Raw genomic sequence first — 25,412 nt, 5'->3', positions numbered from 1 at the left:
ATTTCCTTTTCTCTACACTTTCCTAAACAGTACATGCCTACATCCTGCCGTTCTCTACACGCTGAAGACAAAATGATTCAAAGATGAATAAGTCAAGATTTATAAATGCCTACACATTTACAGCTACAAACCTGTTACCGTGCAGTCAGATTACAACTATCCTGTTGATTATCTTGTCCTGGGTGGCCAGGACCACGCTTCCCATCAGACCTCCCTGTTGGCTGCGGAGAATCAATGCCAGTCATGGCTCAGGGAGGAAATTTCGCCCCTCAAATGAAACCAGTCAATACGTAATTTCTCCAAAGACGTGTGACGGCCATTACTGTATTGACTTGCTAAATCTCCTCGGGCTCGACCCTTCTGGATGGACTTGGTTTTCAAGTATTGATGCACTTCACAAATAAATGTAGATCCATGCAGTCTCTCTTACATACTGTAATATGCAAGTACTTTTAAGTTCATTACATTTTCTTTTTAAATACTGTTCATAATTTTGATGAACTGAAACACAAAATATATTCACAAGATGTATACAGGAAGTCCTTGATTACAAATGTAACGCGTAAATCGGAATTCACTGTTAAAATCAAAATTTACGTCACAGTACTTTGTATAAAAAAAGTATAATACATTAAAATAAAAAAAAAAAGGTGTACTTACCATGACGTACGTCAAATTAGACATCCGCTTTCGGTTTCGGTTTCGTCTACATTGAAAACTTGTTCCGTAAAATACCACCCACCCGGATTATCTAGACTAGATGACCCGGCTCGACTTTTGCAGCCACTTCCTTTGCGGATGCAGCTTCCCCCTGTGCCCTGAGATTATCAAGATTGACACAGGTTTTGAATCTAAACCAGCCCATTTTAGTGGCAAACTCTTCCTCCTCAGAGTCCTTGCCTTTCTGCTCTTTCAAAGTTTGGAAAATACGCTGTGCCCTTTACTGCACGAGCATGAGTCTTATATAAAGGCTACGTTGATTTTGATCCTCGATCCATGACGTGGGTAATCTTTCCATTTTAGCAAGTATAGAAGAACCTTGCTTCATGATCACCATATCCCTCGTAGGGGCGAATTTGAAACTATTTTATTTCTTATGTTTTACGTAATTTCACTTTAAATGGATTTTTTTCCCCATGTTGTATCACTTTGATATACGCCCTTGCGCCGCATTTTCTTGCTTGCAATGTATCGTGGTCTGTAGTAACCTGTTGAGTGAACATGGATCGGATCCACACTCTTCCAAATGCATCGTGGGTAATCTTGAGTGCCCTACATTTATATTCCCTGGACACTCCTACAAAATGGCATTACCCATTAATAGTGTGCTAAAAAGGGACTAGTGTGCACAATCACACTCACAGTGAGGCCCGTTGTGCAGGATGCGTCTTGTGATATAAGTGTTTAATTGTATTGATGCCATTGAACAAAAATACGAAGGAATGGAAACGGGCTATACGTCGAACAATAGAAAATAATACTCATGTCGCATCTCTTTCTTCTGTCCTAAGCTCCATCAAGACGTGGAGACATCCAGATTCTTGGTTTTTGTCTTCTTCACTGGTTATGTGGGTCTCTTCCCTGGGACAACGATCTCAAGAATGCAGTTAAGGTCATGGAAGCCAAGGCCAGGTAAGGTCCATACAAACTTTGCTTGCTTGGAATGGGAATAACTGATGACTTTGTTTTTAAATCAGTGATTGCTAAATGAATAATGTCTTGAAGTAATTGAGGAACATATAGGGCACAATTTAAGACCAGCACAGTTGATTTAGTTTAGTTTGCACTAGTTTGTGTCAGTAAGAAAGAGCTTTATCCTCCTCTTCTAGACGGCCATATTCTAGTCAACGGGATGCTGTCATTGAAATAGGATATCAGAACATTCTTAGCGATTCTCATTAAAAATAACTTGCACACATATTGTACAAAGGACACAGGGATATACTTACAACACAGGGATACAACTCTACCTTTTGATGTTCGGCAATTGTAAGAATCAATCCAAAAGTGTTGAGCTCCATAAAGGCACTGAAGAACACACAAAAACAACAACAGACGTAATCTTATTTTATGCTCCGGGTCACGGACCCAACATTGTGTTTTCCAGGATTATAAAACCACCACACAATCCAAATCAACAATACGAAACTGGAATTAAGTTCATAATTTACTAATTTTGTTCAACCATAAAATGGCATGGCATGACAAATGTACCACTCATGCATTACGAGTTAGAATTGTCACTAAGCCAATTATGACGGTGTTATATTTTGTAATAAGAATTGGTTGAATAATTTGCTTCAATTTAACTCATTGTCACTATGTCCTCATAAATAATGTTTTCTCTCCTCATTCCCACACTTGTTTTGTCTGTCCTGCTTGGTGCCAAGACTGATGGATAAGCTGCCAGAGTCTGTCCAACAGCTTTCAGGATGTGGAGCCAGCACAGGTCAGTCGCAACAATCTGAAGTTCCAGAACTTCACTGACATCTTTTGGGTTAAGCATGACATTAAAAACTGGGATTTTCTTTCAGATCAAATTGTGTTATTTTAGACAGCATAATCATCTTAAGGTTAAACATTCCTCTGTTATAAATATGTATTTTTTTTTCCACATTAGTCCTGTCGCTTGAATGTCTTCTTTTTTTTTCACATTGGTCATGTCGCTTGAAAGCATTTGAAAGATCCAACTGTTAGGGCGCCAAATCATAATCACATTCAGGATATCGACCATTTTTGGCCTTATATGTTTTCTGAACAAATCAGGCATGACAAACATCTCTTTATTCACCCACACCACGGTATAATCTCTCATTGTAATAATCTTGAGACATCAGCGCATCGCTCTGCTGATTTTGAACATTGGAGGCAACCGAGCTCAAATTAGGCTAACTATAGCGGACGCATTTTCGCCACTTTAGTAATGAAATCGGACAACTTGTGTTGCCCTCTGTAAACATTGCCTGCTAAAGGAAATCATGTCTTGATGGTGCTAAAATCTATAGCAGATCTGCAAATGGTCTGAACAATCGTTGACTATTTTCGATAGCTTCTGATTTGAAAACGAGTTTTACATCAATGTATTCTGCATGCAGTGCCTGTCGTAATTATTAGCACGCCTGGTTAAGATGTGTTAAAAGCCTTAAATTAAATTAAATTCTTATTGCACAAGCATACTCTTATACTGAGAATTGTAGAAATGAGGAACAAGCTCCTTCCATGGCCATCTCAATCCCCACACGTCAACCCCATTGAAAAGTGAGCTATAGAGGACCCAGTACCGAAAATCCCTCATTCTGTTTTCTCCCATCTTGTGAAATATCACACGAGAAGATGAGGTGCTGTGATAATAGAATAGAATAGAATATAATATAATAGAATAGAAATCCCTTTATTGTCATTGTTCTCAACTGTGCAACGAGATTAGAGGGCTCCCCTCTCCAGTGCAATACAACAATAATACAGACAAATATATAAATTAGATAAATAAAGAAGACAGTGCAATGGAATTCAGTACTGAATAGGGCATATAGAAACACATCACAATGCTGTTTTGCAAGGTTAGGGTGGTCTCGTGTGTGTGTGAGAGTTCAGTATGGAGATGGCTCTCGGAAAGAAACTGTTTCTCAGTCTATTGGTCCTTGATTTGATGCATCTGTAGCGCCTGCCAGAGGGCAACAGGTCGAACAAGTGTGAGTTTGGGTGGGTATTGTCATTGACGATGTTGAGAGCCCTTCTGAGGCACCGGGCGGTGTAGATGTCCGACAGTGAGGGGAGAGGGCAGCCAATAATCCTTTGCGCTGTTTTGACTGTCCTCTGGAGCCTCACTCTGTCCGCCTCAGTGCAGCCGCTGTACCAGGTGGAGACACAGTACGTCAGCAGGCTCTCAATGGACGAGTGGTAGAAGGCCAGCAGCAGCTCCCTGTCCAGGTTGAATTTCCTGAGGACTCTCAGGAAGTGCAGACGTTGGCGGACCTTCTTTACCACTGCTGTGGTGTTGTGACTCCAAGAAAGGTCATCGGAGATCTGTACTCCCAGGAACTTGAACGTGTGGACCCTCTCCACACACACGCCTTCGATGCAGAGGGGGGGCGGCAGCGTCTTGTTCCTCCTGAAGTCGACGACAATCTCCTTTGTTTTAGCAGTGTTAAGGTGCAGTCTGTTGTCCTTGCACCAAGTTGTCAGTCCCTTTACCTCCTCTCTGTAGGCTGTCTCGTCACCTTCCGAGATCAGACCGACCACTGTCGTGTCGTCAGCAAACTTGACGATGGTGTTGTTGCCGTGGGCCGGGCTGCAGTCGTAGGTGTAGAGGGCGTACAGGAGAGGGCTCAGCACGCATCCTTGGGGGGAACCGGTGCTCAGCATGAGGGTGGAGGACGTGTAGGGGCCGAGCAACACAGTCTGGGGTCTGTTGGTCAGAAAGTCCTTAATCCAGATGCGTGTGAGGGCAGGGAGGCCGAGAGTGTCCAGTTTGGGAGAAGGGGTCGTCCATTAAAGCCCCTTGTCAGTTAAAATGAACGTGACAACCAGATCAGTATAGTACACGAATATGGTCTTGTACTTGTTTTGTGGGATGAACACACATGTGACACCTCAGCACAGTCTAAAAGCATTGTTACGTTTATCCAAACTCACCTCAATCGTGCTTTGGGTGGGGTTTATGGGGAGGTGTGTCTGTGTCTGAGTTCATTTGCTTCACTATACAATAGCGATAGACCGAATATCAGCCGGGACAATTATCAAGGCTGATATTTGGCATTTTGCCGATTGACCCATCCGCAGATTGGTTACTTGAGGTAACAGGAGTAAGCTTTCTGTTTGCTTTTTTCCTCAAGTCACACATACTATGGTAGAAATTTTTGTTTTTCAAAGGTCATTTTACACCTTTTTTCTAGGAATGAATATCGGCTTTAAAAATTGGTTTGTCGGCCTCCATGACTACTTATAATCGGTATCGATATCGGCCCTGAAAAAAGTATATCGGTCTATCACTACTATACAATACCTACTAGGGGGGGGGTGTCTTTCGCGTCCGATTTCACACGCACCATTCCCATAAGTTAGCCCGTCCATTTTGGAGAGGTTTTTGTAGGACGATGACATTTTCAAGTGAGTAAATGAGGACATCACTACGCATTTATGTCAAGATATCAATATATTCTCAGATCGCAGGCAGCATGGCTATTTTGTTTGAACAGTTTACATGATGTTTGTTCGGATTGGCAAAAAGTATAAACCACCCTTTGGATTCTACCTTTTTATTCCAATTGCGCTGTTTTATAAGGACTATTTACATTCTGTTAGCTTATACGGTTTCATGCTAATTGGAATACAATCTAAACCGTGTAAACGTGTTAAATCTGGAGTTTGTTGATTCTGGGTCTGTTGAATCAAGGTTCCACTTTTCCTGTTCCACCAGATGACCATACAAATGCAGGGATGATGGCAAACCTGTCAGTGAAGATGGGCCTAAACCAGTATTTAGCTGAATCTAGGGGACGTTGGTGACTTGCCAATGTCACAGAATGGCGACAAGCATATTTTTCTTGCGATTTTTCCAAATGTTTAATATAAATGTTAAATTGCGAATAAGTATAATACTCCACAATATTGGACATTTTAAGTTCAAATGTTGATATCTCCTGGAGGTACATAGCACTGTCGAGAATCTGTACAATGGAAACTTGTTCCACTGACATGTCACAACAAAATTGGACTTGTTTTATTGCTTCTTATATGGAGAGGTTACGTGTTTGTGCGGTTAAGGCTGCTGTCAAAGCACGGGGTATGTATCAAACTGAGTGTGCGAGTCAATGAAACAAGTTCTTATGTAGTATGTGAAACACATCTGGCCATGCACCTGCTGACCATGTTGCCTCACTCCTTGGTCAACTGAATTCACCTGTCACTCACATATCCAGCTCCCATAACTGGTTGAAGGATCTAGGAAGGAAACTAGAAAGGTCTTCTGAATATAGAAAATTTTCAAATGTAGCCAAGTAATTTCATTTAAAAATAGGCCTGTCAAATGTTCACCAGGCAGAGAAAAGTTCTTCCTCTGTATGAGAAGGATTATTATTTATTTTTTTGCATAATATGCCTGTCAGTGGAATTCTTTGATTTGATTAGGAGTTAAATCTCAATACACTGGACCCTCAGTTTATTGATTTGTTAGGATTTGTTGTCTTGATAAGAAATAATCAAAATAGAATGGAACTTAATCAACATCATCACAATTGGCTACAGTTCCATAATTGAGAAAATAAACCCTAGGCAATTAGTTGAACAGAGATTCGTACAAAATGTCCTGTGCTTTACATCGGACTGGTCCTGGGCCGCACGCAAACTGAAGAACCAAATCAATTCTTGAATTGATTCTTTCCTGTCCCATTTTAATCGAGCTTAGCCTCTCACAAGAATTTTAGTGGTTCCACAACTCGCTAGGTGGCTGCTTTTGTCACTGCCAAGTGCGTGCCACGGTGGGTTATGTGGAGAGGTCTTCCGACGAAGCGGGAGGCTCCATGTTTGGATGGCTGGGTCAGAATACAAAATAGGGCATCTTGAGCTTGCTGCCCAGCGGCAGGCCAAGGAGGAAGCACTGATCAAGTCACTTGTCACGTTACTTTTCGCTGTACATACATCCATACGACGCGACGAACATGGAAATATTTTACCCAAAATGAGGGCGGTAACGCAAGTCCTCAAAAACAATAAAAGCACGAGTTGACTAAGAATGGTGAAACACAGAAGGTCTTGTTATGCATCACAGCGTATCAACAGATATGTCCGAATTGATTTGCTGTATTTTTTTTTTTATTTATTTATTTTTTTACAGCATACAAACCCGCATTGTAATTTGCATCCTGATTAGCTCAGGTACTGTAGATCGGTATGACTACATCTCCTCCGTACCATGTCTTCTCTATAGCACAGAACACGTTCGGCTTCCGAAATTCAAATTAATGAGGAAGAAGAGGACACGTGTCAATAAAAACGAGCAGGATGGACTTACCCTTGATCGCTTGGCAACCATGGTCAGAATGGCCAATAAACTTCAAGAATGAGATCCTTTGATGTTTCATTCTTTTCAGTTTTCAAATATAATCAAAGGTGGCATGTCAGTTTACAAGAATCTTCTCACTCAAGAGGGAAAAAAAGAGGCAACAGCTAACTACCTATACCCGTTTTAACCTTGGTAATGGAGAGTAGGAATAAAATGGCAACAAGTCAGAGGAAGCGTTAGCTACGCGCGTGTCACACTTGATAATTTCTTATGTTTCCAACCTCATACGTTGTTCATTAAAATTAAATCTATTTAAAAAAAATATTCTCAGCGTTTGGTTGAAAACATTTTTATTTTTTAAACAGGTGTCTGAGCATTAAACTTCCTATTGTGATCATTCATTAACAATATTCATGTGTCAGTTTGTGACCATTTCTCATGAGATTAATCATCAAAAAGTATCACATGACTCAATGTTTTTAATACAAAGAAATGTAAATTTAAATCAACCAGAACACAAAGTTTTTTTTTTTCTCCCTAGATATTCTAAACTGGTTAATTTAACCCGCAATATAACAGCAAGGTTAAAAAAAGGTCTTGACCTTTGTTTCGTTATAAAATTATATTCACCATATTAATAATTAGTACAACAATGACTAATAATAATGATTAATAATAATGTTTACTTATTTTTCTTACTCAGGTTTGAACTTTGAGCGCATTTAAACAAGAGAAATTTGAGAAAATGTTGATGGTTAAATTTAAATAGGTGAGGCAAGGTGACCTCTTTAGCACATTAGTTAAAAAGTGCATATCTCGGGTCAATAGTTTTTAACATGTTTTTTTTTTGTTTTCCTAAAACAATAACAAATATTTTCAAATGGACACCATGTTACCAGTGTTCAACTCACTGTTACTAATGTTCATGATGTACTTTGATTGCCTTCCGTCAGGCACTTTTCCTTGTCATATGAAAAAAAAATGTGAATATTCCGCTTGTTGCCTTAAGCAGGAGTTAAAGTCAAAAGTCACGTTTTTTTTTTTTTTTTAAATAATTGCTACATATAGCAGCAACACAGTTAATAAATTGGCAATAATGGCTGTGCTTTCTTTTGTAAACTAGGTCCACTTTGTTTACACCATGTTGTTCGTGGAAACATGGTCACGGTTTGAAATGTGGCAGGCATGAAAAGAAATTCATTGAAAAAATTGTCCAGAGAACTCAATTGATTGCCCGACCCTGCACTGTTAACATTATACCGATAGAATTGCTAATCACGCTTCCTTTATGCCTGCTGTTGGTGTGGTTTTACATTCGTCATTCAATCTCTGTCGCACAGGTGAGCTGGCGCCTATTCCAGTGGGGTTCACCCTGGATTGGTCAGCGGCTAATTGTCAGGCACATATAGACAAAGACCATCCATCACTCAGATTTGAACTCCAACCTCTGAACTGTTAGGCGGATGTGCTGATTACTTGGCCACCATAATGGGGAATTGGCGCTGTAGTAATAAAACAAGTCAAATTCATCGGTTTAACATCTTGTGAACATGTATAGAGATACAAAAAAAGATAGAAATACTGCAATTACGGACAGCATCATTTGAGTTCTAGATTAGAGTTGTTCTTCCGAGTCCCGACAACGCCTCTTGAGTTCCTAGAGTCCACTTAACGTTCATATGTGTTTTAAAATGGAAGCAAAGGTCACAATGTCGCTTCAAGAAAGACCGATAACACAATAGACAAAAGACCACACGATGTCAAACAATTGGTTAAATCGCGGACTTGTTTGACATGTATTCTGTTTCTCCTGTCTTCAGCTGAGGTGGCTGCCGTGCTGCTGTATGCCAAATCTCTGGGCTTCCAAGACAAGCCTGACTACCAGCGCCTCAGGCAAATTTTGTCTTCTGGAACAAAGGAAAAACTGGATTTTTCTGTACCTCGAGGAGGCGGTGAGAAGTCCATGTCTAAGGTGCTCGATCCTCCCACCAGGGGAAAGGTGAGAACATCTCGGGTGTCCGAAATGACTGTACAGTGCTTACTTGACGTACGAATGGCCCAATCGCAGAGTTTTTTTTTTTTCTTCATTCGTTTTTCTTGTAGTTAGCCAAACTCACGCACAGAAACACACAGGCCATGTTCTTAACCTCACTCACTAGGCCACACTCACAAGGCACACTTAAACCAGAGCTGTTGTTGTGACCCGGCTCATCCCAATGAACAGTACTTTGTGTTACTTTAAACCAGTGCTTACCAATTATTTTCTCTGTCTGTTTTGATGTAGTACATTGTTAGTTTATTAATTTCTTAAATCTTGCATTCTCATAGCTACGTTCGCCACTTTCTACTCTCGATTACATTTGCACAACAGTATACTGTACAAATACGGACAAACTATTGAGACACTGATTAATCAAGGCTTGGCTAAACCCCATGCATTTGACAATATAGAGAGCAGAATACCATATTTTCTGGACAAGTCGAACCAGCCCAAAAATGCATAAGGAGGTACAGAAAAAAACACAGAAGTTGCGCTGGCGCACAAATTGCATTTGTTGCGGCTTTATTTTTACATATATATTTACAAAATACAGGTCCTCAATCTACAGTTCCGTTCCTACGCTGGCGATGTAACCTGAATTTCCATTAAAGTCAGAATTAACCCTTTAATACTTTCTAAATCTCTAAATAAAATATCCAAATCCACGTTATACTGTACCTAACACTGCTAAGAAGTAGAGCTATCATGTGGAAGAAGTTTTTTATGTAAGCGTTCACATTAAATTATGAATACAACATTGGTCTGTTGTGTGAAAATATCGAGTAAATAAAATATCGAGTCATATATATATATATATATATATATAAATATATATATGTATATATATATATATATAAATATATATATATATATATATATGCATATATATATATATATATATATATATATATACATACATACATTATATATGTATATATATAATAGTGCTGTCAAGTGATAAAAAATTTTTCACTAATTAATCACAAAAAATTCCACGATTAATCACATTTTTCAACTACTATTTTTTTGCGAAGCTTATAACAGATATTTACTTGAATAATATCTCGGAATTGATGCAAAATTACCAAATATGAAGTATATTTAAGTCCAAGATTGTTCTTATAGCTTTCTTGGGTTCTTAAATACGATCTAAATGGAGATATCTTTACTGGCATTTTTCTTTGAAACATTTGTCAAAATCTGCCCACAAGCGCCACACTCCAGCAGTGTTGGTTTGCAAGGCCCAGTGGTAACTTGAACACGATGTTTTGTTCTGAGACGTGCTAAAGACAGCTACTATGGCACAATATTTGCAAAGTATGCAAATTATTTTTTTAGCAAATCAAACCGAGTTAACTGAGTTAAAATATTTAACTGAGTTAATGTTTTTTCGGATTAATCACCTGAGTTAATGCTTTAATTTTGACAGCCCTAACATATATATATATATATATATATATGACTCAGTTCATATTGTTCGTGCTGATTCGAGAAGTATTAGTTTTGAGATGCAATTTTGTGTTGCACGATCATGCGTTGAGTACAGTAAAGTGTACTGCAACTTATCTCAAAACAGTTTGACTGTCAACAAACAGCCTGTCGTGTGTCTTGAAATTCCAATGTATTATTATAGTTAATGAAGCAAGCAATGTTCATGTATGTTGCCAAGAAAACTGTAACTGCCATTGTGAGCCTTTTTGCGAGCTAACTCATTTCCACCGTCACAACACTAGCTTCTGAGAGCTCAAAAATGTATTCTCTATTCATACGTAAAGTAATATAAATCAACTTTTACCTAGTGCATTCAGCAATTTGGCTGCTGGTCACAAGTATCTCAAATTGTGCCGCTGAGTCTCTTAACCTCGAGTGACGTGACAGCATTGAGGAGGGGGAGCATCTCGACCAGAGGTGAGCGGGTCCGACTGTGGAGGATTCTCCTCCAATTCACCGCAATCACTTCCTGACCCCTCAGGCCACCGTTTGAAGAAGTTGATGACATACTTTATATCTCCAATTATGCCACCCTCCTGTTTCTCTCCTCACCATGTCGTTTAATTTCCACGTGAAAGTGTTGGCCAGTTTGACCCCCTAGTTAAACAGAAGTGGCCATTTATGGGGCGGTTTAGTGAAGAGAGGAAATGTCAGTCGAGACAAAGGCCATTCTTGGATTCATTAGTCACGGGTGTCGCCTGGTCAATTATAATTTCTCACACCATGCCAGCTCTATTGCGAAAAAGCGGCGGCACGTGTTAATATGAGAAAAGATACTTTTTACATTTTTTTTTCTTCAAAATTTTATATTGAGATTTGTTATCTTTCATGTCGCAGAGAACGGCAAAAGCTCGAGGCCTCCCCAAGGCTAAGTCTGCAGCCATGGAAGTGGTTGTTGATGATCATGATGATGATGATAATGACGAGGAGGAGGAGGAGGATAAGGAGGAGAAAAGGCCGAAACAAGTGCCAAGAAGCTACAGACGAGGACCACCCCTTCCACAGGTATGGTCTTGCAACATGATTTGAGAATGACCGTTCTCAGTCGTCTTTTTTACTTTACACCTCATAATGTGAGGTTAACTCTCTTGAAAGACAACGCATCAATCCGCGCATACGGAGTGAAGGCACTTTCAAACTGCAAATGTTAACTTTTATTAATACGCAATAGATGAAAATTTTAAATTGCAGGTTAAGGCCGAGTAAGTCTTTTTCTTCAGCAAACACAAGAAATTATGCTTAATTACAAAAAGATTAGATCTAAGATCAAGTTAATTGAAGTTTTAATTTAATATGAAAGAGTGTCGACTACACTTAGGTGTAAACCCATGAAATACTTTGACGTGCAATACGAATAAATAATAAATAAAAACATACGCTAGCATGCCTACTAATTTATGTTCTGTCCTGGTGGTCATACATTTTTCACAGTTATTGTTGTTGGTTTATTTTTGTGTTTTGTTTCTTTTTTCAACTCATAGTCATTCAGGCACTTGCTGCACTGCTTTGTATCCAGACTGAACTTTTAATTACCTACTCCTTTTACCGTTTTCTTGTGAGTTGTGGTGCTGGGGTTATGATTTTTAATAATGTGAAGCATTTAGTCACATTGGTGTATATGAAAAGCACTCTTTATTGATAATTTAATGCTCACAATTTGTGGGCAAATACATTTAAAACGTCTTTTAATAAGTTCTAAGTGTACACATTTTTTTTTTCATGGTGTATCACTAAAGTTCACTTATGTTAGCGACCTGTGCACGGTATGTAATATGCCGCTGATTTTTGAATGTGGGGGATTAGAGCCCTTTAAAAAAAAAAAAAAAAGCAGCTTTGACGATCTGGAAAGCTGAGACACTGACCGCTCTAGTGCTCACTGGATTTATGAGTGGGATTGTGGTGATGCATGGGTGGGTCTTTCCGCACATGCGTCAAATATTTTGATTTAATTACAAAAAATATTTACCACCCCTTAGCGTGAAAAGTTTGACAACCTTAATTTCTAACAATGTTGTTTGAACTTGTCTCACCCCGCTCCCCACACATACACACATTTTAATCAATCTGAGATGATTAGTTACACCTTTTTCCTTTTGCAGAAGAGCGAGAGGGTCCAAAGATCACTGAGGAAGAGGACTACATCTGTGAAGTCTTACAAGGAAGATGACAGCTCAGATGATGATGATGATGATGATGATGATGAAGAAGAAGAGGAGGAGGCAGCGCCCCGAAGCCAACCCATTGATGCACGCTACATTAGAGGCCCCCCAAAAGGAAAGAGAGGTCGGCCTAAAAAGGTGTGACGAGACCCTGTGTACGTGCTGATTGCTCGCAAGAATTTTTCCCTCTAAAATAAAAAAGAAGTATTGAGCTGGAAAAAAAGTGTTTTCTCTTTATTTCAAGTCCTTAAATTGCCCTCTTTAACAGAGAATACATTTCACAAGAGGATCCAGCAATACGGATGACCTCAACAGCATCCATGTGAATCAGGAAGTCAGGAGAAGACCCATGTTTGCCACCTGTGAGCATGAGAGCATGACTTTGGAAGACGAGTGCAATGGGAGAGAAGAGCAGCGGGATGATGTAGGAGAGGAAGCTGATTCCCCCCAGACGATTTACGGCCAAGTCTTAATGGCCGCTGCCCTTCTGTTGGCTGTTGGATTTTTCAATTCTCCCTTTTTTCACCGAGAACAGTGACTTTCTTTCTTTTCTTTGGCTCTAATGAGCTTTTAGGCCGTTTCCTTGAGTTGATGTGGCGCGCAAAGCCGCTTCTCAGGACTTCTGAGCTGCCATTTTCACAGTAATGGGCTGAAATAGAGGAAGAGCTCTGCTTATTAAATAGTCAAATGAAGGATACTTAACAACAATGCAATAAAGTGCACTCACATTTCTGACTAGCCGAGCTATCAAATACACTGGAAGGTATGCACACAAATAAGTTCCTTTTTGACTTTGATTCAATGACACGCAGCATTCACTGGCACATACTTTACTCACTCCTTTATGATGTTGGAGCGAGTAGCCTCACTATGAATGTGGCACCTTTTTCTGCTGCCAATAGCCTTTCAGAAAAGAGAAGGCCATGCGATGTACTGAGCTATGCTAATTAAGCATGCTGAATATCTATTGACAACACCGCAAAGGCCTTTATGAAGGCAGCTGTCAGTCACAAGGTAGTGTGCAGGCGTACCTTGCTGCAGTAAGGACACTCTCCAAAAACCGTGTTAAAGCTCTGCCTGCTGGCAGGCAGCACACGCAGCCACTGGAGGGGAAAAGACAAAAGAGAAAAAAACTACTTCATCAAATCGTCACCTTGAATTCGACATGTCAAGTGAGAACGTTTGTTTCAATGTTGCCGTATGCACTACGCGCTTAAAAAGGTATGTTCAGGTAACACTTTGTAAAGTTGCACAGAAGTCTCACCACATTTTTGCAACCTGAACGAGCCTTTGCTCAAGCAGGAGGGGCACATTGGAAGTATAAAGCTCAGAAAATGCTCATGACATGATAAAGAGGTGGAAAATATAAAAGTAGAAACTTTACATGGGGACGTTTTGTCAAAAATATTTATGATAAGCAGACATGCATGCTAAATAGATCAATCGGTTGTTTTAGTTTGGATAATGCAAAAACATTTTCCCCTCTCAGGAGAAGGCTAGGGAAAATGTTTTAGCATATAGCATATAAAGAATATGTTTTCACTCAGCACAAGAAGTCTTGCTCATGGTAAATGTGATGGCAACGCCACTGGGACAAACAAAAAACAAAACAATTTGCAGCACAACTGCCATTTACTGTGTCTCTTAAATACCAATCAGGAAGTGCAATTGCAAAATATCACACAATATATCATTGCTGTCCTCGTGAAAAACATGTCCAATTTTGTATTTTATTTTTTTTTTTTTACATTTTCACAATGGGATGTCTGTAACAAAGCCCATTCATGCAAAAATAAAAAGCTGGCAAAAATAAACATACATATTTTTCACAGGACAGCATCAATGTCCTAAATCGCCACAAAAAGTTACTTATTTAAGCATCAAGTGTACATAATCCATACATATACTGTATTTTCACCCTTTACTCGTACCCCATTTTGGCAGCCGTAGTAGTATTATACAATACAATCCAACTTTATTTGTATAGCGCATTTCATAACTAGTAGAATTTACTTGCTTCATATTAACTACCGGTAAGTAGTTTTATTCTGTATTTTTTAAGTCCAAAACAATCTGTAATTTCACTTAACTGTTGCTTTATGTATTGTCCTACATTGTGTTAAAAGTGGAAGTAGGACAAACGAAAAGGGCAAATGTAGTACCTGGAAACAATTGCCAGCTGGATCGAGTATACACTGTGGCTGTTATTTATAGTATTTCATCATGGTGTGTGTTCCGTCATACCTCATACAGGCACACCTGATGGAAGGGCTGACCACAGCGAGGATCGTTGCACACCTGGTCAGGGATAGCAGCTTCAAGGCGATAGGCGTAGCAGATCCCGCACTCAACACTGAACATCTGGTCACGAATTGAAAATATTACAAATATTAAATAGAACGTATTTCTTTGTCCTGTCTTTCTCCCAACAAAAGATGCACAGTAGTTTCTTGTAGGCATTTTGTAATACAGAGCTAGCCATTAAACGAGGGTGGCAGATATATATAAGAAGAAAAAAAATCAACATCTGGTCAACTAAACTTTTTTTTGTCTCCTTTCTGAATGCTAATGAAGCTGAAAGCGTTCATCGTGGCAGCGGATACAGAGTGTTCTTTCAAGTCAACAGCAGCGACAGGAGGGGAGATGAGCCACCAGGAAAAAAGGATAAATGCTTTTGCGTGATTAAAGTGATTGCAATAGCGCACGGAATTGTGCCATCTTTGTTGTTTTTAATAGTGCGATCTGTAAACAACCCAATTAGAGAAGAAGTTGTTCCCATCTCTTCGCAAAACAAAATACCAAATGGCAACGCACACAATAAGAGACAATGGTGAATATCCGCCCCCTTAAGAATTGACGCTCAAGCAGACACACAAACAGGACTATGCATGCTGAGATGTGAAACATACACACGCACACACAGCTCCTTGAGGTAATCGCAATAGGAACAGACATGTTTGAAAATGGAAAGGGGGGGGGCAATTGTGTGACATACAGATTTTTCGTGGGTGGCAGGTGATGGGAATTCGATCTCCAAAACATCCTGGAGGTTTTGCAAGACACCAGAGTCCGGGTTCCTGCCAAGCAGACCACAGACAGCTCCTTCACACACTAATTAACCACATGCAAATGAGCCCGCTAAGACACTAGGGGATGATTAAGAGACTTTTACCGTTGGTTTAAAAAAAGAAATGGTGTGATGGCAGAGGGGGAAAAAAAACAGGAGCGTTTGTGCTGCTGCTGTGTTAAATTGAAACGTGTTAGATCTATAGTAGTAGACTTGAGGAAAAAGTAACCAATGGAGATTTTTCTTTTTACCTTTATAAAAATAGGAGAAATCCTTCCCCCACTGACATCCCATTTTTTGTTCATCAATTGATCAATATTGAACAATGCTGAACGTATTGTAGAATTCTGTTATTCTTCAGCTTTACAGATTCTTGTTATCTGTCACTTAGTTCCCAAGCAAGAGCCAATTCAAAAGCTGGGTCAAATGAGCATTTTTAAAACTAATGCTGTTTGTCACTGCCAGCGACATTGACATAATGAGTTAAAACTGCTTCGCATCGTTCCGAGACATCTCCAATATTATGCCTCTTTGATGTCGCAAACACAGAAGCAGAACCACTTTGTTACAAATAATTCAGTGGAAACTTGGTTTCACAATTAAATGCATTCCGTGGCGCAGTTTGTGACCCAAAACCTTTGGGAACTAAGGTAATGTTTCCCTTTCAAATGAATGGAAATGCAATTGATTTGTTCCAGCCCGATAACAAAGTCATGTTTACCTCGTTTTTAATCAGTGTGGCGTTAAAAATACACGACAGTATAGTGTCAGTGAAAAGACATAATTATGAAGATCACTGTGCGGTAGCTAGCAAATCGTTGTTCAACTTTTAACCGACAGTATAGCATTGTATGCTTTGAAAGCTGCTTTGCAGTGTAAGCTGCAATGGCCAATTCGGGGATCCATGGTAAACATCAATTAGGCTGTGTAGTCAGTCACACACGGTTAAAGACCATGTTAAAAAAAAAAAAAGAAAATGACTTACAGGGTGATAATAGCCTCGGTAACACGACCACCAGTGAGATGCCGTATTGTGGCTGAAGGTGAAATCTAGACAGAATTTCCCCTCTCACAAGGCGGTTAGCGCTTGTCAGGTGGTTGGGTTTCCATTCACCTGTTCTTACAAAATTTTTCAAGAAATACAAAAACAAACTTAAATGGAAACGCTAGAAATAAACAACAAAAAAAAAAGGCTTAAAATTCTCCAAAAAGTGTTTATGCTTGGAGGGCGTGGATTTGTCAGCGTATTGAAAACACAAATTTTGGCTATTGAAAAGGTTTTGCAAATAAACAATGACAGGACCGCATACCACATCGCACGTTATGCACAAAAAAAAAAAAAAAAAAATGCCTATTGTCACAAGTATTGTAATCACAAAAAAAAAAAAAGAGAAAAGAAGTGAACATTAACGCAGCCATGTGCCTCCGTTCCCTTACTGATGGGTAAGGACGCGGTTGTCCTTAATAAACATTTTCTTTGCAGTCTTCTTTTCACTACAGCTGCGGCGAATATGGACACAATTGTGACCTGTTCTTCCATGATCATTTTTGTGACAGTCAGCTGAGTGTTTTGTGGCTCGCATCTCATGGCGCAGTCTCCTTTCCTCTCAACATTTGCGTATAAAATACTAACAAATGGGAATGGGCCTATTTTGCATGTTTGTGTTGCGCATTTTCACTAAATTGCCTTAAAAATGTAAAACATTTGGCTGCGCCGATGGTTCCTTGAGCTTGCTAACTGGACATTGCAGCATTTTTACTGTTATTTTTTACTGTTATTAAATTTTGAATGAATCATTATTTAACTACATTTCCCTATATTTAAACAATGTTATTGTGCATAATATTCCGGTGGCATAGTGAATATTTTTAGGAATATAACCTCGGCCGCGTTCTACTCTGACTTATGGTCATTCGGTTGTCTGGTGGTTTCTAAAAAATAATAATTCAGTACCTCATGAAAGATTTGTGTATTTTGCGATAAAAATGCTCAGATGCTGAATGCAACAACCTTCACTCAGACTGATCAGTTTTGAGAAAATATAATCATATATACGAATTCAATTGAATTATCGGGCTCAACCATAACCTAGAGTGTGACCACTGCTTACCACAAATGCATGTTGGCGTTCAGGTTATTCCTCAGTGGCGTCACAACTGCAACAGGAAAAGGGTTAACAATTGATTAATTAAAAGTCAGACCTTCAGAGTTTTCCCAATTCTATCGTGATTTATCTTTTTCCAACATACATTATGATATGATATTACTCTTTTTCACTTGCATTCTTTTTTAATAGCCTTTGTGAGTGTATGCAGATATGAGCCAGCACTGGGGGAGCCTTGTCTCTGAGTAGTGCTCATCACTTTCACTATTTCTTATTCCGACATGCAAAAAGCAATATTTCAGCGCAACACCTCATATTTGAGGGTCGCCGCCTGCCTAGCGTCTCGGGTGGCTGAAGTGTGTATGTTTAATATCATTTGAGTCGCATTGCTAGGCAACATGCTTGGCGTTTCATGACCCTGGATTTACAGAAACAATGGCTGACAATTGATGGGGAATTAAAGAGAAAGCTCGCCGGATGTCTCCGAGGTTGCGACGACGAGAATTAAACCGTGCCAGTCTGAAAGCAAGAGCTCTGACATGACGGAAGACAATAATCAACACAAGCACCCCAGCTCAACTCCAAATGTAAGGAAATGGACGCAGTGATATTTCTTTTTCCTCCTCACCTGATGGTGTCTTACTGAGCTAATCTGAATAATAGCCAGCTCGGACAGATTTTGTTTTTTATTACCTGGGTTTATCCGTGGCATGTGTCTTATTGTGTCAGGCAGGGCACACGACTGCAGGGACACACCGCCATCAGTGAGAAATAATTTGCCGAGAACAAAATAAAAAATTGCCCAGCTATTGGGAAAAGTGGGGAGGTTAAAACATACCAGCCCAGCGACCAGACAAATGCTGACCTTAACCACCAATCCTCAGCATAACACATCGTGCAATTCCCTCGTAGCTTTATACAGGTCATCAGGAATGTCAGTCGTTAGGTCAAGGGAGATAAACATTCATCATGTCCATATATACATAACTGCGTGAAAATAGTTTGGTCGATCTTAATGAATTAAATCAAATACAGACATTTTACAGAATGATTCCAGAATTCTTTGCTCAGAACTGGGTGATTCTGCTTCATGTAAAAATGTAACCGTCCGTCAACTGACTGATTTTATTCTGGAGTTCTTTTAGTGTTTCTTAAAGCCAAAAAGTTGCCATTTGATATGACTTTTTTTTTGTTTCAACAAAATTAAACAACCAAATGAACATCCTCAAAACAAGTTGCTGAATACATTGTCCAAAATACACCTCCTTTCATCCCTTCGAGAGTGTGTGTCGCTGACCGTATATCAGAGTACTGGAGAGGACAGGCTGAATGAGCTCTGTAATTAGTGTGATAGCATCAGAACCGTGCATAACTCACAAGTGAATTCAACAAAGACCACATCAAGAAGAGACAATAAATTAGGTTTAGATATGTCATTTATCTCAAAAAGCTTAAAGCTCCACCTTTGGACACTACCCTAGAGGTTGGTAAATTCAGAAGCGAGCTTTCGTGCTCCATCCTGCATCCGTTCTTTTACACATATGATAGCAAGTCCGGAAAAAGATGGGGGGGGAAATGCTGACTTTGCTCGTCATTGTGGAAAATTTTAATATACAGGGTTGTAGTTGATGGAGCTGACGACAAAAATCCCCATCCACTTTCTGCTCTGTTCCCCAAAAACCTTTAAAGCCATTAAAACAAAAATCCGATGAAAATATAATAACCTGTTTTTAAATCTCACACTGCAGATGAGCGAAGCATTTGCTGAAAAAAAAGAAAAACTCAACCAGGTCGAGTGAAACTGTTATTGTGGTCAATTTATGAAAAATGAATAAGTAACATAAATGAAGGGATAATATGGAGTGGATCGGTTATTTTCATGTCTAATCACTCACAATTTTCTCAGATCAAAAGTGATGAGCATTTTAATGCACTACAGTAAAAAGTGTCATCTGTGAGGCTAGTTCTCATTTCTTTCCACTTTGCGGTAAAACAACTCTGATGCTAAGACTTAGAGTATACAGTGTCATACTGAGAGTACGTTAGCTTTCTTGCTAGCTGTAGTAACTTAATACCGAGTAAATTAATGCTTCACACAAACAGGGGACTGTTTTTGTTATTAAGGCTAATTTCAGAAGGTATCCCAGTACTAAACTCGTGCATATTTCACCGCGGCAATGAAGTGCATACAAATCGGTAAACACTTTTGATCACACAAGCTAAAAGTGTTCCCATCTGAATAAAGCCCAACTTGCCATGCTCAGCTCCCAACAGGCAGCATTCTGGCAGCATCTTCGGGTGTCGGGGATCAACTTCCACTTTTATGGAGACATTGTTTCCTGTGAAAACAATAAACATTTTAATACTGTGTTAATAATTCATGTAAATATATTTTCTGAAGTGTCAGAAGAGACATTAGGGAAAACAAATGTTTTTGTTTTTTATTCATTTTTTTCACTTCATTTTTTTCACCCTTTAGCAGATAGTGTTAAAAATGCAAGTTGACAACCTTACCAGATTTAATTTGAACGAAATGGGAGTAGCTAATATGCTACCAAAAGAAGCCAAGCAAACAACTATACATGCTAAATATTAAAGCAGGTCAAGCAGTGTGTGCCAGTTTTGTGTTTGCGTTACTGCTCATAACCTTTATCAAGCATCACTTGCGACTGCAATGCGATTACTTAGTTTCAGCATTGGCTGTATTTGAAATGCTCAATGACTAAAAGTTAAGTTGTGCCTTCTAAAACAGTATTAAAAAAAAGTGACGACAATCTGCTCACATGTAGGTACTGTATCGTATAATAAACAACTTTATTAAAACACCACCCAGTGTCAGGTTTATGCAACAGAAGAGGCAGAACAGGAGTGTTCAATCCTGTTCCTTGAGGGCCGCTGTCCTGCCTGTTTTCCATCTCTCCCTGCTGCAACACACCTGATTCAATGATCAAATAATCAGCAAGGTCTGCAGTAGCTAGATAATGATCCTGATCATTTAAATCAGGTGTGTTGCAGCAGAGACCGATGACCTTGAGAAACAGGAATGAAAACCTCTGAGCTAAAATAACATCATTGGTAATTACCAACATATTTTTTTCATGAATTTACAATTTTTGTACCAGGATGGAGACGCTTCTAAAACAAAATGGATGGCTATTCTAATATGAGCATATGTGGGTTTTCAAATTTACAGTTTTTTTTTTTTTTTTTTTTAGATGTAAAATAAAGCAAATTATTATTTTTTTGATGATGTCATATTAGCGTTATTTGCTTACATTACTAATCAGTGTGATTGGTTTTAGTGGTTGAAAGCTTCATCAACTATATCTGTCAAGCATTACCAATAGCTATTCGCCTCATAGTGTCAGAAAGGCTTGGCTTTTCCGGTTCCAGAATCCAGGTCTTTGTGTCAATCTCATCAAGAACATCCCAGAACTCAGTCAGAGCCTCTATGACCAGCAGGAACTGACTGTGGAGTTGGTTTAAAGAAGACTACCAAATGAGAGAACAAACAGAAAGCTGTTAATACAAGTATTTGGTTGACTGTTGTAGGCTCAAAGGAATAACAAGACAGGAAACAAAATCTGTGAAATACAGTTCGAGCATTATGAATACTGACACAAAATCGCATCACCTAGAACAGGGAGGGGCAACTTACATTCTGGAGGGGGCCACAACATTTTGTCAGTCAGTGCTACTGGGTGCCAAATAGGACCACAAAAAGATTATTTTAAATATGCACAAAATCTGTACATACATGCACAATGAATGCTCCTAATATATATATATATTTTTTTTAGTTATTGCAGTTTGGAAGAGAAAATATTTCAGTCCTGCTTCCTGCTGCTGTAGCAGGTTAGAGGACTTTCCCAACTCTGACGCTGCAGATGTGAGGTAATGAGCAATCTGAAAATCACGGAGGCGTATCGGCAGCTACAGTGCAAGAAATCTGGTCGGGCTTTGTTAAAAGAGATTTGATGCAGTCTTATTTAGGTTCAAGAAGACATCGGAGCCAGCCCAACCTCCTACTTGGAAGCGCTTCATGTAAACAAGCTTCACGTCGCTCGATGTCATGAAAATGCCATCGATCTTCGCCAAAGTGTGGTGTCTCCCATACACATAAAAACACCGCCTGATCTTACTGAGGCGCTTGGCATCCGATCTTATCTGGTGGCTTGTCGCAATGCAATCAGCCAGCACGTTAGCACGACGTTCAGTGCGCGTGTTACGGCGCTGTGCTCTTTCTGCACAAATTGAAAAGGAGTGCAGGTACAGAGTTGAGTTTGTGGACTCTCAAAATGTTTTTTCTGTGATCCACACCTCTAGTAAGGTGCTGGAAACCAGCGTTTATCGCAACAACATTCTCTCCTCCTCATCTGGGGAGCCGGTTCAAAACGTTGCTCTTGGAGGCACAGATTCAACTTTTTCTGCTTGTTCGACAACCGCCGACAGGGAAACAAGTTCCCAAGTTGTGAAAGATATTTTTCAATGAGGGTGGGGGCTTTTAATCGCTTAGAGGTGGATTAAAGATCCACTATCTGGAAAAAAATGTCCACACAGTTAACTGACAGGACATATTTAATTTATTTTAAATTCAAACTGTATATATTCATTTTAAGTTAGCCTCTTTTGTGGAACTGTGCATACTATATTGTAGGGATGATAAACTAATTAGTTGTTAACTTAATGCAGGTAAATGATGTGCACATCATTACTGAGCAATTTTTAAAAGTGAAACTTAAAGCAGACACACGCACATGAACACACAAACAGAGAAGTGAAAGGAAAGCTAAGAGAGGTGTGGGTGAGCAATACAGATGGTGCGAGTGGGAAAGAAAATTAGAGCGAAAAAAATGAACCAAAAAATTATAGGTCATTGTGCCAGCACAGTGCACACAATTAAGCATCGTCCAGGTGCTGAGAGCCTCTGCAATTACAGCTCAGTTAATGCCAGTGGCATGATTATGGTTAGCGTTCAAGATAACTATGCTAAGCCCAGTTCAGCGAGAAAAAAAAAAAAGAAGAAAGACACGCAGGTAATTGAATTCCTCGGGTATTTAAGACAGGAGTATGGGAGAATGCAGAAATTTACTAAAGACGGAATGTGAGCAATAGCTTATTGGTTCTGTCGATTTTCTTCATGATAATAGCGACACACGAGCTCAATTAAGAGCTTTAAAGCAGCCACTCACATTTCTATGAATCTCTATTGAGTTAATGACATAACGAAAGGCTGAAAGCTGACAAATATGAGAGTTTATTTGAAGCTTTATCAATACGTACATAATGACGATTAACTGTAGCATCAGGCCCATACTGTCCTTAATCACATGAATTTAACGGTGACAAAAACAAGTAACCATAGTTTCAGGACTATAAGGTGCACCTGTATATGAGCCACAGCAAATCTAAAAAAAAAGATATACAAAAAGCACCAGGTTATATGCCGCAGTTTTCTATGTTGATAAAAAATAGTTGTTTATTAAATGTTCAGAACGAATTTGTACCATGAATGCACATAAAGGGACATAAACAGTGCCTTTTAACACAGCAACAACTTTGCTAATTAAAAGAGAACAGACCCAAGAGAAAAAAAAAAATAAAAATTGAGATTTATTTAGCATATTTTCTGAACTATAGAGCACCCCCTACCGGTGAAAGAAAAATCCACAGAAAAGCTGGACCATTGTATTAGCCGCATGGTTCAAAATCGAGGAAAAAAGTAGCAGTTTATAGTCTGGAAAATACGGTAAGAGATTTCTAATTTGGTTCCGGCTAAGAGAACATCTGTCAAACACATGCACAAATGCTACCGTTGAATCTCTAATGCCCCTGTCAGTTTAAGTTGTCGAGCTCAAAGGCACATCAACATTAGAATATTGATGATACAAAAATAATTATAATGCTACAGATGCTGTAGACTACGTAGTTTTAGTACTCATCCAGAAGAATATCTTTTTTTCATCAAAACGTCCAACTGCATCGCATTCAACATTGCAGTTCTACAGGTTTATCATCCAACTATCCATTATCCGAACCGCTTCTCCTCAATAGGGTCACAGGCGTTCTGGAGCGTATCCCAGCTATCTTCGGGCAGTAAGCGGGCGACACCCTGAACTGGTTGCCAGCCAATCGCAGGGCACACAGAGACAAACAACACTGATACGTTGGCTGTATCATTGTGGAGGTGATAATGTTTTTTTTCATCATAGGAGCTCACATTTAATGTTAATGAATTCCAAAATATTGTGCCAATCGCTTTTATATTTTCACAGGTTGAAGTGGACATGAGTAGAGCTGTGCATATCACTTTTGATGGCTATTGGTCGCCCTTTCCAAACACTAGGTGACAACAGAACATGACAAAACAAGCCAGGAAAAAAATATTACAATGCTTGCCTCCTTGAATCAATGATGTTGACAGGCTGAGATGGAAAAAAAGCAGGCTATGTCCAGAAAATATGGACATCTTTAAGTTGTGCTGAATGTACGAATAAAAAAAAAAATGCAGAAACTCTCCACCGAGCTTTTCTAGAGGGTGAATTTTAGCGCTGGTTTAATTTTTACAGAGACGTATAATATAAGTGCTAAAGTTGAACCCAATCAAGTGTCCCTTTAAGGCTGGGGAAGGAAAACTGGTTCAGGTTAAACAAACTTTGTTAATGTGGTTAAATCTAAGAGAGTAAAACAACTTTGGTTAGGTTGTCTGCATTTATATGTAAGAGAAAAAAATCCCTAAGTCATGGCACATTCTGCCTAAGTCACTTTCTTTTGCTAAACAATTAATGAAGGTTCTTTTTTCTTTTGCTCACTTGGTCACATGTCTGGTTGAGTGTTGTGTCATAAAATCAAAAATAACAGACAAGTTTTCGAAAAATGTTTTTTTTTTCTTGTCCAAAAACATTAAAATATTATTTAGGTAATTATGCTATGCGGCCGACGATATATACACATCTATTATAAATAGGGCTTTCAAAATTAAAGCCTTTACTCTGGAGATTACTCAAAAAAATTAAATAAATAAATTAACACAGTTACATATTTACTTTAAAAATTATTTGAATACTTTGTAAATATTGTACCATAAAAGCTGTTCATCTTTTTAGCACATCATCTCAGAACAAAACACCCCGCTCAAGTTACCACTGGGCCTTGCAAACCAACATTGCTGGAGTGTGTTGCTTGTGGGCAGTTATGAGAAATGTTTCTAAGAAAAAGTTGAGATCGTATTCAAGAATCAAAGAAAGCTATTAGAACAGTCTTTGAATAAAGATATTCTTCATATCTGGTGATTTTGCATTCATTCCAAGATATTATTCAAGTAAATATCTGTTATAAGCTTCGCAAAAAATAGTAGTGGAAAAATGTGATTAATCACAATTAATCAAGGATTTTTTTGCGATTAATTAGTTAGAAAAAATGATCACTTGACAGCACAAATTAGAAATGTACGAATATAGTAAAAGAATAAGCAGTTCATTCAAAATATTTTTTTAACACTCACCTTGAAATACGTATGTTATATTAATCAGTAAACTACAAAATC

At 38.9% G+C, this 25,412-nt stretch overlaps 2 protein-coding genes across 5 annotated transcripts in view; one reads left to right on the top strand and one right to left on the bottom strand.

The window, feature by feature from the left end:
* Positions 1 to 14,054, top strand: part of vrk2 (VRK serine/threonine kinase 2) — a 29,435-nt gene extending 15,381 nt beyond the window's left edge. Inside the window, exons 9-14 of one of the 2 annotated variants that reach the window (XM_088304745.1) lie at positions 1,512 to 1,632; positions 2,391 to 2,449; positions 8,824 to 9,002; positions 11,373 to 11,540; positions 12,635 to 12,832; positions 12,963 to 14,054. In XM_088304745.1, the coding sequence (XP_088160871.1) occupies positions 1,512 to 1,632; positions 2,391 to 2,449; positions 8,824 to 9,002; positions 11,373 to 11,540; positions 12,635 to 12,832; positions 12,963 to 13,232 (995 nt within the window). In that variant the 3' untranslated portion in view covers positions 13,233 to 14,054. Of the gene's footprint in view, positions 1 to 1,511; positions 1,633 to 2,390; positions 2,450 to 8,823; positions 9,003 to 11,372; positions 11,541 to 12,634; positions 12,912 to 12,962 lie in introns of those variants that run through there. The other variant, XM_088304744.1, reaches the window with a different exon arrangement.
* Positions 12,902 to 25,412, bottom strand: part of fancl (FA complementation group L) — a 29,714-nt gene continuing 17,203 nt past the window's right edge. For all 3 annotated transcript variants that reach the window (XM_088304746.1, XM_088304748.1, XM_088304747.1), the window contains 7 exons: positions 21,208 to 21,358; positions 20,122 to 20,205; positions 17,873 to 17,918; positions 15,690 to 15,771; positions 14,939 to 15,055; positions 13,726 to 13,797; positions 12,902 to 13,343 (listed from right to left, as the gene is read on the bottom strand). In XM_088304746.1, coding sequence (XP_088160872.1) covers positions 13,308 to 13,343; positions 13,726 to 13,797; positions 14,939 to 15,055; positions 15,690 to 15,771; positions 17,873 to 17,918; positions 20,122 to 20,205; positions 21,208 to 21,358 — 588 coding nt within the window. In that variant the 3' untranslated portion in view covers positions 12,902 to 13,307. The remainder of the gene's footprint in view (positions 13,344 to 13,725; positions 13,798 to 14,938; positions 15,056 to 15,689; positions 15,772 to 17,872; positions 17,919 to 20,121; positions 20,206 to 21,207; positions 21,359 to 25,412) is intronic.

The sequence above is a fragment of the Idiotropiscis lumnitzeri genome, chromosome 9, assembly GCF_059441095.1.
Source record: "Idiotropiscis lumnitzeri isolate Australia: NSW breed Sydney's pygmy pipehorse chromosome 9, RoL_Ilum_1.0, whole genome shotgun sequence".
Lineage (NCBI taxonomy): Eukaryota > Metazoa > Chordata > Actinopteri > Syngnathiformes > Syngnathidae > Idiotropiscis > Idiotropiscis lumnitzeri.
The sequence above is the reverse complement of the archived record's forward strand: the minus strand, read 5'-3'. Positions and strand labels throughout refer to the sequence as shown.